Raw genomic sequence first — 16,514 nt, 5'->3', positions numbered from 1 at the left:
AGGAAAAATAACCAAACAGACTAACTGTAGAATACTTTCTCTGGCTGATCTGTTTAGGGAATGGTTCCATCTTCTGGTATGTTTGGCTTTTTCTCTTGTACCAGGAACTAGAACTGAAATGCTGGTTTCTTTTTCTTCCCAGGACTCATGTCCCGTCTCCGTTACCCAGTTGGTCTGATGGGCAGTTGTTTGCCAGCCACAGCTGGTTTTAGTTATGGTAAAGTATGCATGTGTGCTCAAGTAAAAATCAAATCAAGTAAAGAGTCTATCCCAAGTTCTATGTTCTTTGAATTCTCAGCTCTTTCGAGATGTCTGTCTTGATATATGTTTTCTCCTCAATGTTTAAATCTGCTTTCTGAGATTTAAATGCATTTAAATGCATCTCATAAAGGCATTTAAACTTTGGGGGGAAATGTTTCACTTTTGCTTTAAATTTCATTATACATTATTTGGGACCTCTTTGATAAATTCCAATTCTTTTTATTTGAATGATTGGGTTGTTGCTCTCTGGTTATGTGGGTGACTGGGAAATGACTTCTTCCCAATGGGACCTACTAAAACGAACTGTGAAATCTGTCCTTTTCACCTTTTCAAATAGAACTTGGGTGAAGTTTGATTTGAAGTATTTTCTAGTGAATGTGGTAGTTACGAATCTATGAGAATAAATAAGAGCCAAAGAATCTTTCTTTCTAATTTGGTGTTATTTTATTTCCTTAAATTTATCTCACTATGGGGACTAAGAATATACTTAAAAAACACACACACACACACAATTATTGTGTAGCAGGTACCCAGGACTCAGTCTCTGAATTGGGATGGAAAGGTGATTCCAGAGTGTTATGTGTGCTTAGACTATTTCTCTACCCCATAAATACTACATGTTTAAAAATTCTATCATTAGCAGTTTATCTAAGTTAAATATGGTCCTCATTCATTAAAAAATAAACTTTTCAATATTTAAATATCCTTAACAGTATATAGCTCATAAATCTAGAGTCTGATTCATTTTGTCTAATTTTGATTACTTTATATAAACAAAGTTCAACACCGTGCATCCATGTCTGGCTTCTTTCTCCCACTGGCCCATGGGTGAGTTCACTCATGGTGTCGGATGTGGTTGGCTCATCTGTGTGGCGCTGCACTACTGTTTTGTGACTATACTGCAATGGGTTTGCCCATTTTTCTTTATATAGCCATTTGGGTTGTAACCAATTTTTGGCTTTTCTAAATAATATTATTATGAACATTCTTATATGTCTTTTGGTAAAGTTTAATCACATTTATGGCCAGACAATGTTGGATGTATACTTAGAAGTAGATTTGCTGGGTCATAGAGTATGCACACACTCAGATTTAGTCAGTTTTCCAAAGAGCTTATCCCAAATTATATTTCAATCAATGACATATGTGAGTTTCAGCTGTTCCGCATCTTTGTCCTTGCCAGTGTTTCATATTCTTGTGGTTTTTGTTTGCTGTGGCTTGGTTTTGGTTCACATTTTAGCCAATCTAGTCTGTGTGTGCATATCTCATTTTGGTTTACATATGCAATTTCCTTGATCAACTTTTCATAGGTTCAGTTGCCATTTTGGGTATTCTCTTTTGTGAGAGAAAACTCTATTCAAGTTTTTATTTGACACTTAAAAATAGGATTATATGCCTTTTCCTAGTTGATTTATTCTTATTTTGAAAAGAAATTCTTAGGTAGGTTATGTATTTTAAGAAATACCTTCCCCCAGTCTGAGGCTTAACTTTTCATTTTCTTAGTGGGCTATATTTGATAAGTAAGATTTTATGAAGTATAATTTATCAATATTTTCTTCTATGATTATATTCTGTTGAATAAATCTATGCCAATCCCAAGGTCATAAATATATTCTCCTGTGTTACTTAGCCCGATACAAGGGTCCATTAGTCCTTATAATTCTTTTTTTTTGGGGGGGTGGTGGGTAGGGGAGAACATGCTTCACAGCTTGTGAGATCTTAGTTCCCTTTCCAGAAATTGAACCTGGGCACTGGACAGTGAAAGCATGAAATCCTAACCACTGGAGAGCCAGAGAATTCCCTTCGATTCTTTTAAATGCATTATCTTAAAGTTCCAGCAGATGGTGGCATTGCTATGTAAAAAGGGATACTAAAAAGTTAAGATTTGATTCTCATTTTTCCAAAGTATTATTTTAAAAATAGTCCCCCCTCCCCCACTGATTTGCTTCTATAGGACGAGACATATTCACTAATGCAATTCTCATTTCAAACATACACTTAGATATAGGTTAGAATCTTAATATTGAAAATATTTATTAGATGAATTGATTAGACTTTTTGCAAAAGAGAAAGGGCAAAAAAGCCCTTTAGGGGTGGGAGTGGCAGAGGAACTGTAAAAGAAACTGGGATCGGGGTCGGGGAGCCCAGGTTTTATCTACCTCACATGTTTACTTATCAGAACAAAAAGAGTCTGGGGATGTACATATTTAGGTCCCACATCTGGTTTTGGCAGGTATAGTTTAGAAAGACACAGAACTGTGTTTCCTTCTGGGTCTCTCAGGAAAGAAAAAGCCTGTTTTGATACCCATAATTTCTAAGTAAGTGAGGTTTGTATCTTTGTTTATTTTTACTTATTTTATGAAAATGTGTTTATATGGCACAGCTCAACATACAAAATTCCTTAAGAAATTATTGCATTTAAACTTGAATTCTGGAATTACACTTTTAAGCCACAATGATAGTATTAAAAATGGTAACAGGCCTTTTCTACTCATTTGTAAATGCTTTCGACCTCTCTGAAAAATAAAAGAAAATAGGTTGAGATAATTCCTAGATCTTTTCTAGCTCTAAAATTTAACTTTTCCTTACTTGTAACATGGATATTTTACTTTTCCAGAAAAGTGGGAGATAGATCCATCTGAGTTGGCTTTTGTGAAGCAGATTGGAAGTGGTCAGTTTGGAGTGGTCTATTTAGGCCAATGGCGAGCACATGTCCAGGTAGCTATCAAGGCCATCAACGAAGGCTTCATGTCTGAAGAGGATTTCATTGAAGAGGCTAAAGTGATGATGTAAGTATACACAAAACCCAGACAAGTAGGCACAACATCCAGGTGTCATGGAAAGAACATGGATCTTGGAGTCGGTCACAAGTGGATTTGTGTCACAACTCTGCCCAAGCTAGTTGTGGGACCTGGGCGAATTATTTGACTTCTGTGTGGCTTGAGTTGTTTCGTTTTTCTAAGCTTCAATTTCCTCACCTGTAAAATTTCACCTAGAATCTCTATCAGAAACAAGGAATTTGAATTTAAATCCTTCTTCTGAGATGTTTAAACATAATTTGAGCAATTTTTGGGAAAAAATATTTCATTTTTTTTTCAAATCTTATTATACATTTTTAGGAGCCCTTTCGATAAAGCAGGTGGAAGATGATGGTGAAAGGGGTGATAGCAGAGATGGAAAGAAGGGAATAGTTTCAGGATACATTTTTGAGATAAAATTATCAGGACTTGCTGATAAATTAGATGTTGCAAATCACTTAAGGAGACTGGGGGACCAAAAAGTGAAAACCAAGGTCTTGGGTGCACTATTAAGCAGAGAATGGCACCATTTACTGAAATGGAAGAGACCTGCTGAGGAATAGTTTTAGAGGAAAAATTAGTAATTCTGCTTTGGACATGTTGAATTTGAGAGACCTTTTGGGTAGCCAAGTATGACCAAGGGTCAAATGCATGAGTCTAGAGTTCAGGAGAGAGGTCAGCCTGGTCACCACAGATGACATTAAAAACTCTGAAACTTGATCTGATCACATGGGAAAAAAGAACAATTAGAAGAGAAGAAGACTACAGAGTTTGAAAATATTTAAGTAACAAATTTACATAAATATGACATGTTTGTTCTACAATGAATCATATGCATTTTTCTAAGATGAGAAAGGAATGTGTATTAATGGATCCTAAAGTTACAGCAAACAACAGCATTCTTTTTCTGTTTGCATCTTTCTGTGACCTTGAAAATATTTGTCCTATTTCTTAGACTGAACCATACAAGTGAGGGTTTATTTATTTGTTCTTGCCTTATTTCTGATAATTTTTTCTGATAAACTGTTGCTAGTGATCTTACTGAGCAAATACAGTGTAATGTTCTAATTCTCAAATGCTTACGTGTGAGTATCAATTTGGCAGTTTTCTCTTGGAAAATTAGTTTTCCATCTCAAAATTGGCTTCCTGCCATTATTCTGCACACATGTAAGCTGCATCCGCTAAGTGAAAGCACACTTCATGAATCAGAAACGTAAATCAGACAAAATCTACACATATAATATGTACGTGTGTGTGTGTGTGTGTGTGTGTGTGCGCGCGCGCTCAGCTGCTCAGTTGTGTCTGATGCTTGCGATCCCATAGACTGTCGTCTGCTAGGCTCCTCTATCCATGGGATTTCCAGGCAAGAATAACTGCAGTGTGTTGCCATTTCCTACTCCAGGGAATCTTCCCAGGGATGGAAACCGTCTCTTATGTCTCCTGCACTGGCAGGCAGACTTTACCACTAGCGCCACCATATAATACCTATATCTACAAATTAAAATCATATATAGGTGCTTGACTATCTTTCCCCCTACTAACTGGAGTGTTTCTGTTTGCTCATTATAGGGGAATGTATCAATCACTCATACATGTTGTTTTAATATAATTAATCTCCCTGATTCATTGATCTTGTATTATCTTTATGAATGGAAAGAAGTAACATTTCAAGGCATTTTTGACTAACAAAATGTTAGTTAATTATACACCTCCTATAATTACAAACATTAATTTGAATATTCTATTTCATATTCAAGTTGGCATAAAAGGGCTTTCATTTCAGTTCAGTCACTCAGTCGTGTCCGACTCTTTGCGACCCCATGAACCACGGCACGCCAGGCCTCCATGTTCATCACCATCTCCCGGAGTTCACTCAGACTCACGTCCATTGAGTCAGTGATGCCATCCAGCCATCTCATCCTCTGTCGTCCCCTTCTCCTCCTGCCCCCAATCCCTCCCAGCATCAGAGTCTTTTCCAATAAGTCAACTCTTCGCATGAAGTGGCCAAAGTACTGGAGTTTCAGCTTTAGCATCATTCCTTCCAAAGCACACCCAAGACTGATCTCCTTCAGAATGGACTGGTTGGATCTCCTTGCAGTCCAAGGGACTCTCAAGAGTCTTCTCCAACACCACGGTTCAAAAGCATCAATTCTTTGGTGCTCAGCTTTCTTCACAGTCCAACCCTCACAACTATACATGACAACAGGAAAAACCATAGCCTTGACTAGATGGACCTTAGTCAGCAACGTAATGTCTCTGCTTTTGAATATGCTATCTAGGTTGCTCATAACTTTTCTTCCAAGGAGTAAGTGTCTTTTAATTTCATGGCAGCAATCACCATCTGCAGTGATTTTGGAGCCCAGAAAAATAAAGTCTGACACTGTTTCCACTGTTTCCCCATTTATTTGCCGTGAAGTGATGGGACTGGATGCCACGATCTTCGTTTTCTGAATGTTGAGCTTTAAGCCAACTTTTTCACTCTTCTCTTTCACTTTCATCAAGAGGCATTTTAGTTTCTCTTCACTTTCTGCCATAAGGGTGGTGTCATCTGCATATCTGAGGTTATTGATATTTCTCCTGGCAATCTTGATTCCAGCTTGTGCTTCTTCCAGCCCAGTGTTTCTCATGATGTACTCTGCATATAAGTTAAATAAGCTGGGTGACAATATACATCCTTGACGTACTCCTTTTCCTACTTGGAACCAGTCTGTTGTTCCATGTCCAGTTCTAACTGTTGCTTCCTGACCTGCATATACGTTTCTCAAGAGGCAGGTCAGATGGTCTGGTATTCCAATCTCTTTCAGAACTTTCCACAGTTTATTGTGATCCACACAGTCAAAGGCTTTGGCATAGTCAATAAAGCAGAAATAGATGTTTTTTTGGAACTCTCTTGCTTTTTCCATGATCCAGCAGATGTTGGCCATTTGATCTCTGGTTCTTCTGCCTTTTCTAAAACCAGCTTGAACATCTGGAAGTTCACGGTTCACGTCTTGCTGAAGTCTGGCTTGGAGAATTTTGAGCATTACTTTACTAGCGTGTGAGATGAGTGCAATTGTGCGGTAGTTTGAGCATTGTTTGGCATTGCCTTTCTTTGGGATTGGAATGAAAACGGACCTTTTCCAGTCCTGTGGCCACTGCTGAGTTTTCCAAATTTGCTGGCATATTGAGTACAGCACTTTCACAACATCATCTTTCAGGATTTGAAATAGCTCAACTGGAATTCCATCACCTCCACTAGCTTTGTTCATAGTGATGCTTTCTAAGGCCCACTTGACTTCACATTCCAGGATGTCTGGCTCTAGGTGAGTGATCACACCATCATGGTTATCTTGGTCATGAACATCTTTTTTGTACAATTCTTCTGTGTATTCTTGCCACCTCTTCTTACTATCTTCTGCTTCTGTTAGGTCCATACCATTTCTGACCTTTATCGAGCCCATACTAGCATGAAATGTTCTCTTGGTATCTCTAATTTTCTTGAAGAGATCTCTAGTCTTTCCCATTGTGTTGTTTTCCTCTATTTATTTGCACTGATCCCTGAGGAAGGCTTTCTTATCTCTTCTTGCTATTCTTTGGAACTCTGCATTCAGATCCTTATATCTTTCCTTTTCTCCTTTGCTTTTCGCTTCTCTTCTTTTAGTCATATATTTACATGTATCCATTCTCCCTCAAACTCCCCTCCAATCCTGGTTGCCACATAACATTGAGGAGAGTTATCTGTGCTATACAGTAGGTCCTTGTTGGTTATCCATTTTAGATATAGCAGTGTGTATGTGTGGATCCAAACTCCCTAACTATCTCTTCTCCCCATCTTTCCCAGCTGGTAACCATAAGTTCATTCTCTAAGTCTGTGAATCTGTTTCTGTTTTGTAAATAAGTTCATTTGTATCATTTCATTTCCTTAAACAAAATTTTTTTAAGTGTATTTTATTTTTGGCTGTGCTGGGCCATTGTTGCTGCTTGGGCTTTTCTCCAGTAACGGTGAGCCGGGGCTGCTCTCTAGCTGCGGTGTGCGTGATTTTCATTGCATCTTCCCAGATCAGGGATCAAACCTGCGTCTCTTACATTGGCAGGTGGATTCTTTACCACTGAGCCACCAGGGAGGCCCCTCATTTGTATCATTTCTTAAAAACTTTATTTTAGTGTATTTTAGTAGGTGATATTCAAGGACACTGTGTATGTGTGTGTGAAAAGAGAAAAAGAGAGGAGAGAAAAGTTCAAGCAGCTGAGCACAAATGTTTTAATTCTCTAAAGTGAAATTTTCTTTAAGTTATCCAACAGTTCAAAGCTCATTTCTATGATATGGGTGTGTCTGTGTGTATGTTTGTGATTACTAAATACATAGAAGAGTTTCATGTCAGCAAATGTTTTTCAGTCTTCAACTTAATCTAAAATTTTCCTTTAAATGCATTTATTAGTTATAATTTAATTTTCTTTTAAAAATTCACATCAATTGCTCTTTCTTCCCTCTGTCTGTCCCGAATTTTTTGTCTAGACAGCTGTGATTGGGGAGGTTGAAACTCAAGGACCCGGAACTGGGCAAGGAGTAGCAGTAAAGAGGAAACAAAAAGCTTACAAAATGGAAAAAAGAAAAATAGAATATGGACTATCCTGTATGTACCACAACTTAGGAAGTAGTACCGCATAACCTCTTGACCCCACTCTCTTAGCACATAAAGTGGAAAGGAAACTGTCCTACTTGCTCTGTGGTTGGGTTAGTTTCAATCATAGCTTGATGATGAACATTATATGGAAATGGTAAGTATCACCAGTTGAGTTCAAACACTTGAAAACGCAAAAGCGATTTTGCTCATGGGTGGGTCTATGTTTTCTTCAACAGGAAGTTATCTCATTCGAAGCTGGTTCAGCTTTATGGAGTGTGTATACAGCAGAAGCCCCTTTATATTGTGACAGAGTTTATGGAAAATGGCTGCCTGCTTAACTATCTGAGAGAGAGAAAAGGAAAGCTTAGCAAGGAGATGCTACTGAGTGTGTGCCAAGATATCTGTGAAGGAATGGAGTATCTGGAGAGAAACTGCTTTATCCATAGGGATTTAGTAAGTACAGAGCAAATTTGCTATTTTGTGAAGGACATGATAAGTTAGGACTTTCAGTACTTTGAATAATGCATCCTTTGGCTTAATTTTAAAACATTTTTCTATTCATGTAATTTGTTGAGAAATGTAGATTTATTTTCTATTGCCTACTGATGCTGTAACCAAGTAAGATGTTACTCTACATATGTCTTGAACTAATTATTCACCAACAAATGAACTAAACTACTTTCCCTTCCTCTCTCCCCCTTTCTTCTTCCTTCTCTTACTGCCATCTTTCTTTCTTTCAACCAATAATCAAATACATACTAAGTGCCTATATATGACAAGCTCTCTGCCAGGTGCTGGAGGACCATGCTGAAGCACCAGCCCCAGTGGGTCTCACCCAGGGGGGTGAAACTGCCTCTGAGTAGAGATGGTTTGGTTCTTACAGCAGCATAAAAGCACTACTGGCATTATTGAGAGGGACTCGAAATGTTAAACCATTCTGTTCTGTATCACTCAGAACAACCCTCCAAACAAAAAAGATCAAAGCTTGTTTTACCTCAGAAGCAAATAGCTCTGCTTCTCTGCCTTGCTACCTCCCCTTGAAAAACATTTTCTATCTGCTCCGTATTTATTCATGATATTCATACTATTCCTTCTGTGTCCTTTCATGTCTCGTTTCTAAGTTCCCAAATTAAATCCAATGAAAATTTGAGAATTTATGAGGAGTCCCTTTTACTGACACTTACAGGTAATCCTGAACTTCCATCAGCCATGACTAGGATGACCATAATATCTGTCATTCAGGCTGGACTATTTTGGGGCAAGAAAGGGGTCATAATTTCATTAGCCCCAGCACACCATTGCTTGTCCTACACATGATTTAGAGCTCTCATTGGCGTTTATTATATACGACCTCCTTTAATAATTATTTACATTGTTTACACAAATATTAGACTCCAGACTCCTTGACACCAAGGCGTAGACTTCTGAGCTGCAGTTCAGTGTCATGAGAGTGCAAGTTGCTGAGCAATGGCCCTCAAACTTAGCTGGGCATTAGAATCATCTGGGGGCTTTAAAACATCACAGTACTGAGCCCATACCACCAACCAATGAAATCAGAATCTTTGGGGGTAAAATGTAGTGATCAAGTTTTTGGGAAAATTTCCCTGATAAGTTTGTTATGTAGTCAAGATGGCATACCCTGCCTCAGCTAGTTGAAATCTCACCTTTGTTTCTTACTAGCCCTGTGACCTTAAGTTAGTTAACTAGTCAAGTGGTGTTAATTATAGCACCTCCTTCCTATGGGCTCACTGGGAGGATTACGGGAATTAATATGTGTAAGCACTTAAAGCAGTGCCTGGCACATAGAAAAGCTCCACCATTGTTCTACATGCCTCATGACGCATTCCCCAGTGTCTGGCCTGAGTTGCCATTGAGCACACATTTTATTGGATGGATATGGTATCAGTTCCACCTAACTCACCTTCCTAGTCTCTGTGGTTTGTCCTCCCCATGAAGATTAGAATTCAAAATTCAGTCAGGTGACAGCTGAGGTAATTCCATTTGCTCCAGCTGTCTTCTTGCAGACCTACCTAGTCTTGGTTCCTTCCTTGATCACTGTCTTTTGTGTCCTGTTTTCTCCACCTACATGCCACTTATCTATTAGCTAACAATGTGTGTGTTCTCTGTTGAAGGCTTGCCTTGTGGTTTGACTTTGAGATCATTGCTGGCACTTGTCAACATCTTCCAGACTGGCCCCTGCTGGCTCTCCATTTCAAGTTTTTTCTTTTGTTTTTGAACTAACTGAACCACAAATTAGCTCAAAAGAGAAAAATTCTGTCAAACCTTTGACCTACATGAGGCTAAAAAATGAAGTCAATGGTTTTCCTGACTAAGCTGACTGAAAATAGATTATCTTGGCATCAAATAGTTTCTACATTATATACTACTATATTTAGTTGACTGTGGTTTAATAAATAAGAAAATATCAATTGTAAACTGTTCAGTTCAGTCGCTCAGTTGTGTCCGACTCTTTGTGACCCCATGATGTTACATTCAATGAAATGTAAATTTTAAATACAATTTCTTAATTTCTATAAGTAATTTTATACAATGATTATCCCAAAGATATATAATGATCTTTTATTTTTCATGCATATTGGACTTTCCTCTTTTTATTTATAAAGGTAAAGTTTTAAATACACACTGTTTTTTATATCAAGATTCATAGATTTTTACCTCTTAGGTTGAGTTTATCCTGATACTTGTCAAGGATACTTCTTGAGAAAGATTACACATTTTAAAAAGGAAAAAAGTTAGTTAAAATTTTTCTTTTTTTATCATTTCTTAAAAAAAAAAATCACTAAAATCCATCTCGCAAGGGCAGATACATTAAATCCTATGTAGCATCGACAGTTATCACCATGAAGTAACATGGTTGTTCACTCAGAGGTAGTGCTGAGCCACAAGTGAAATAAGGAAGAGTACAAACTCTGGAAAGAAAAAACTTTGTATTCAAACCTGGATTCTTTTCTTCTTTCTATAGGCAGCAAGGAATTGTTTGGTCAGTTCTACATGTATAGTAAAAATTTCGGACTTTGGAATGACAAGGTACATGATGCACTTTCTTTCTTTGTTTACTCATAGTAGGGAATCTTACATTCATCTACAGACAGACTGAAGGTGTGATTGGCTTTGCTCTTTTTTCCCTGAGGGAAGTGTTGATGTGGTTGGATGTCCTGCTGACCCACTTTGAGCTTTAGGACATGCACCAATTTAGCTATAAGGGAAACTGAGACTGTGGGCTAGTCTTCTGATCTGTCAGGTCATTATTAATAAAATTATGTCATCCCTTAAAAATAAAAAGAATTTCTTAGTCTACTTATCATATGTAGAAGGTTAAGAGAAAAGTTGTCCTTATATATTTCTGAAATAGAAAAAAAATGTGTTTGCTCAGCTTTGATTTTGCTGTCCTTTTCCTGCATTTCTCTTATCAATTGTAGTAGCTGACAGTCAGCAAGGGTGTGAAAATAAGGTTGGAAAACCTTATTTTCAACAATTCAGTGCAATTTATATTTTGAGTCTGCTTTCCTTCAGGTTGCTAGAAATTTAATCCTAGTGATTTCAGGGTTTCTCTCTGGCTCTCTTCAGGGTCAAAATCCAAACTCCTTCTGTCTCATGGGGCCACATACTAGAGATGGCCTGACTGGTCCCTGTTGCTGACCACTGAAACTGGCTTCCCTGCAGCTACCATTTTCCTGTTTTGTCCTTGTCTGACTCTTGACACAGGTGGTTGCTGACTCATCCTGAATTTCTGTCTGCAAGATTCCTTCATGCCTGGCATTATTAAACCACAGGCCTGTTTTAAACTGAAGAATTGCTATGGTTTTCTGAGATTCAAATATAATAAACACAATGGAGGTTTGGTTTAAGGGGGAAACTATATCAGGGTTACTTTCCTACCTTGATAGCAAGAAGAGAAGGTATCCTGAGCCTTTCTGTGGTAAAAGACTTTGTATTTTAGAAATCAGAGTTAACCAAAAGGATTAGAAGTACACAGAACTTAGGGGTGATTAACACAATGTGCTCTGAACTCTGATGGCTGTAGGTACGTTTTGGATGATGAATATGTCAGTTCTTCTGGAGCCAAGTTCCCAGTCAAGTGGTCCCCTCCTGAAGTTTTTCATTTCAACAGATATAGCAGCAAATCTGACGTCTGGTCATTCGGTGAGTGAATTTGATGTTCATTTGTTGGAGCTTTATTGAATAAAATAGAGATTGCTCTTTTAACTTTGATTTCTTGATATTATCTAGCTAAAAGTCTTCTTATAACTGTGTTTCTGTCTCAGGTGTTCTAACACATCAGATTGTCTTTGGCAACTGGCAACCTTCTTATATAAATTTGCCTTTGGGGTCTTTTCCTTTCCCACTGAGCACTTGCTGTAAAACCGTTTACAGAGTCTACTGATTTAGAAAACAAATTCAGCCAACCTTCCCACACCACAGAGACTTGCAAGGAAAACTGATCTTACAGTGTCATTTAATCTTGAGTGTAATTAATAACCTTCATTGCTTGCCTATCCGTGATGCCATCTCATTTACATTATTATTCCCATATTTTGTGAAATTAGACGTAGGCTTCCTTGGGGTCTATCAATAGCTATTTATATTGGGTAATATTCTTCATTGAAAAAGAGATACCGTGGATCCATGTCTGACGGAATTTGTTCTTTGAGTTGACTTGCAGAAAATGGCAATAAATGTGTAAGTGATCTATCTATTTTCTTTCACCTGGGCCTTCCTGGGTGCCTTCTTAGGTTGTGAGAGACATCTGTACCCTCAAAGGGTGTGAATGTTATTGCCCACAATAAGGTTTAGCTTGTATTGATCTCATTAGCTCTCCACTGACATGTGATAGTCTTGACTGGTGACATTTTAAGCTCTGCTGGAGAGCAGTTGAGTTGTGAGACCAATGATAGCAACATAAGGATTTCATCAATGGTAGTTATAGAACAATTAGAAACCCTTGAGTTTTACCTGACCACCTGTCTTTCTTCCTCACTGGACAGTGAGCTTCTTAAATTCTTAAGAACTTGGACAGGTTTCAATCTTAATTCTGTGGCTCTAACATAAGGGTGGAGTCTGATCAATATATAATACATATTTGTAGAATAAGTGAATAATTAAATGAACTCAAATTGAGAGACTTGAAGGAGCTTCATCAATCATCAATGAGTTTTGAACACCTGCTTATACAAACAGAACCCCTGCCAGATTTTCTGGGACTCTACTCAGCAGTCTTTCAATGGAAAGAGGGAAATGCATGCCTCCTGGTCAGGAGTTTTCCTGGCCTTAGCAGGCAGCAGGGGATTACACAATATTGTCATTTTCTATGGAATGGTAGAAAGTTTCATTGATATCAGGGTATGGAGACATGAATAGTACTTTGAATTAAAGATGCTGCCAGCATTTTCTTCCAATAAGAAGGCAGTCAGAACCAACAGAAAAGGGAAGGAATTGTTTTCCCTTGGAATATATTCAGTTCAAAACCTAAGATGCATGGGATCTGCTTCCTGGATAGAACTGCAGTCATTCTGGATGATTGCAACTCCATGGCTACAGGAGGGAAATAATGCCTTGTAATTGGAAACAGCTCAGTTCCAAGTAACCACCTCTGTCTAACCTCTTATTTTTATGTGTTTTATTTTCAGGAGTTTTGATGTGGGAAGTTTTCTCAGAAGGAAAAATGCCTTTTGAGAATAGGTCAAATTTGCAAGTTGTGGAAGCTATTTCTAAAGGCTTCAGGCTGTACCGACCTTACCTGGCACCAATGTCCATATATGAAGTCATGTATAGCTGCTGGCATGAGGTGAGTGCCCTTAATTTCCTTCAAAGGTTGGCAGTTCCTGCATCTGAGAGCAGATTGATTATCACCCATGTTACCCCAGGACTCTGTCATGGCAGGAAACGGTTTCTATTTCTTGGTAATGATCCCTGAGAGCCAGAAGTACTTCCACAACAAAAATCATTAACACATTTTAACAGTGGCCTTTCAACTGAGGAATTCAGTACCTTTTCTAAGTCTTATCTTTCCAAAATTGGTTCCTACAGAAACTCTCGATGTTATTAAAGCCTCCATGATGAGAGGTTTTACTCCTTTTAAGAACTTCTGGGTGGAAACTAAGGGTGGAATCAGACTTGTTCAATTTTCACGTTGAAAGAGAAGGATGGTGTTTTTATTTACTTCACTCTACTATAATTCGTCTTGCTTTTCCAAGGGTAAGAGTAATGGGTTTTATCTCTCCTGTGGCATTTGAGACTCCTGATAGATTAAACAAAAATAGGAATGAAGGCAGGAAGTGTGCCACGAACTTGTACTCAGAAAACTCTCTCTCAGGAGGCCAGTTTCTCTTTTACTTGAAATGCCAACCTTAAAAATAAGGCCAGATGAGTTTATATCCCACCTCTGTCTTTTCTGGGGACAACTCAACACACCCCTCCCCATCATCAGACTCCTCTGTGACTTTGACAGTTCTCTCTTTCCAGTTGACAGTTTCAGCCCAGAATAGCTACAACTGGATGAGGATTTCCTCCTGGCTAAAAAAGAAATCACTCAACTTCCAATTCACAAACACTAAAAAAATTCAGTATTTCAAAAGTAACATGGTTGTTTCCATTCCAGAAAAGTATTAATTTTATAAAGATCCCCAGTGTATGAAAATACTTTACATATGATTAACTGCTCTGCAAGGGCTCTTGAAAGACATAAAAAAATATTAAGTAAGCTGTTAGTAGCAAACAGATGTCTGAAGAGCATCTTTGCAATAATAATGTAAATAGCTCAGGAATGTACATGTCTAAAGCAATATACTTGTACATGCATATACAATAGAATACATTTTGAGATTTTACATGTCTGTGGAGAGGAGACAGAGAAAGGAGTAAATAAGATACTGAAGACCAAGTAAACAAGGTGCTTAAGCATCTCTAGACTCAAACATGATTATATTAGCATGGTTATACTTGTTTCTGGAGAAGGCAATGGCAACCCACTCCAGTACTCTTGCCTGGCAAATCCCATGGACAGAGGAGCCTGGTAGGCTGCAGTCCATGGTGTCGCCAAGAGTCGTAAACGACTGAGTGACTTCACTTTCACTTTCACTTTCATGCATCGGAGAAGGAAATGGCAATCCACTCCAGTGTTCTTACCTGGAGAATCCCAGGGATGGCGGAGCCTGGTGGGCTGCCATCTATGGGGTCGCACAGAGTCGTCGGACACGACTGAAGCGACTTAGCAGCAGCAGCATACTTGTTTCATTGGCTCTACTACTGGCACAACCTCAGCACCAGCAACAAGCTCCTCTATTTATTCTTGAAGTCTCAAGGAAGACTCTCACATGTGCTCACATATTCTCCTATTCTGTCCTTTAATTGTTATATTTTATTTCCTCTATTTAAAAAATGTAGTTTATTAAAGTATAGTTGGCTTACAATGTTGTATATGAATTGCTGTTGTACCGCAAAGTGATTCAGTTATACATATATGTACACTCTTCTTATTCTTCTCTGTTATGGTTTATCACAGGATGTTGAATGTAGTTCCCTGTGTATACAGTAGGACCTTGTTGTTTATCCATTCTATATATAATAGTTTGCACCTGCTAATCCCAAACTCCCAATCCCTCCCTCCTCCACTCCCCCTCACCTTTGGCAACCAAAAATCTGTTCTCTATGTCTGTGAGTCTCTTTCTTTTTTGTAGATAAGTTCATTCGTTTCATAGTTTATCCACATATAAGTAAAGTCATACGGTATTTGTCTTTCTCTTTCTGACTGACTTCACTCAGTATGATAATCTCTAGGTCTACCCATGGTGCTGCACATGATATTGCTTTCTCTTTTTTATGGCTGAGTAGTATTCCGTTGTATATATGTACGTCATCTTCTTTATCCATTCCTGCATTGATGCACATTTAGGTTGTCTCCTACTCTGTACTTTTATTGATGCCATCTGTTTACAAGCCACTAGGGGTGGTGTCTCCCTACTAACCCTGTTGCCAGGGACCTCTACTACCATGAATATTTCTATTTCCCATGGATTTCAAAGATGCCATGGAGCTTCCTCATGGAGTCAAAGTCAAACCACATCCCACTGTGAAATAGAAAAAAGGCTCTAATCTTCATGGCTTGGAATTTATTGACTGAGCCTGAAGACAGCACAATCAGTGCTTCAAGACCTGAAAAGGCCCTCATGGAAATATGCCTTTTGCTTTCTGACTAAAATCTGTCTTTCTACAGGGGGTCAGGTATAGTGAATAATGGGCAGAGCTTGGGGACTTGGGACTCTAGAGGCCCCTCTCTCCCAGCTCTTCCTTTATTCCATGCATATCAAGTCATCCAAATAGATCTCTAGGGCAGATCTATGGAGCGTTCTGTGGTGATGGAAGTATGCTATCCGCATTGTCCTGTAGGTCAGGTGATACCTGGCTATCAAAGAATTGAAAAGTAGCTAGGGTGACTGAGAACTGAATTTTAAGATGTATCTAATTTCAGTTAATTTAAATAGCCATGTGAATGTTTGCAGCTCTAGCCATTTTATTTTTGCAGCGATCTCTTCCCTTATATTTTCACACCCCTGCCTCGCTCAGCTGCTGTTCATGCCCTGTCTATCAGCCAACATATCTGTCTCTTCTGTTCGTGGTGAACCAGACTGGATCTGGGTCCTGCCAGCAAGTTCCAAAGCTGGTCTCTGTGTGAATCTTAAGCTAAGTTGACCGCCTTCAATTCCCTTTTCCAGAAACCTAAAGGCCGCCCGACGTTTGCTGAGCTGCTGCAGGTTCTTACAGAGATTGCAGAAACCTGGTGACCTAAAGGGACTGCCAACCCAGAGGATCATCCTGCAGGACCGTCATGAAA

The 16,514-nt window shown here is 38.6% G+C and overlaps 1 protein-coding gene across 1 annotated transcript in view; it reads left to right on the top strand.

Annotated features, from left to right (window-relative positions):
* Nucleotides 1-16,514, top strand: part of TXK (TXK tyrosine kinase) — a 41,949-nt gene extending 25,435 nt beyond the window's left edge. The window contains exons 8-14 of the mRNA XM_068975207.1: nucleotides 143-217; nucleotides 2,879-3,050; nucleotides 7,900-8,116; nucleotides 10,647-10,711; nucleotides 11,709-11,827; nucleotides 13,312-13,469; nucleotides 16,396-16,514. Of these exons, the coding sequence (XP_068831308.1) occupies nucleotides 143-217; nucleotides 2,879-3,050; nucleotides 7,900-8,116; nucleotides 10,647-10,711; nucleotides 11,709-11,827; nucleotides 13,312-13,469; nucleotides 16,396-16,464 (875 nt within the window). The 3' untranslated portion in view covers nucleotides 16,465-16,514. The remainder of the gene's footprint in view (nucleotides 1-142; nucleotides 218-2,878; nucleotides 3,051-7,899; nucleotides 8,117-10,646; nucleotides 10,712-11,708; nucleotides 11,828-13,311; nucleotides 13,470-16,395) is intronic.

Source organism: Capricornis sumatraensis, chromosome 7, assembly GCF_032405125.1.
Source record: "Capricornis sumatraensis isolate serow.1 chromosome 7, serow.2, whole genome shotgun sequence".
Classification (NCBI taxonomy): Eukaryota; Metazoa; Chordata; class Mammalia; order Artiodactyla; family Bovidae; genus Capricornis; species Capricornis sumatraensis.
Note: the sequence above shows the minus strand (reverse complement) of the source record. Positions and strands in the feature narration are given on the sequence as shown.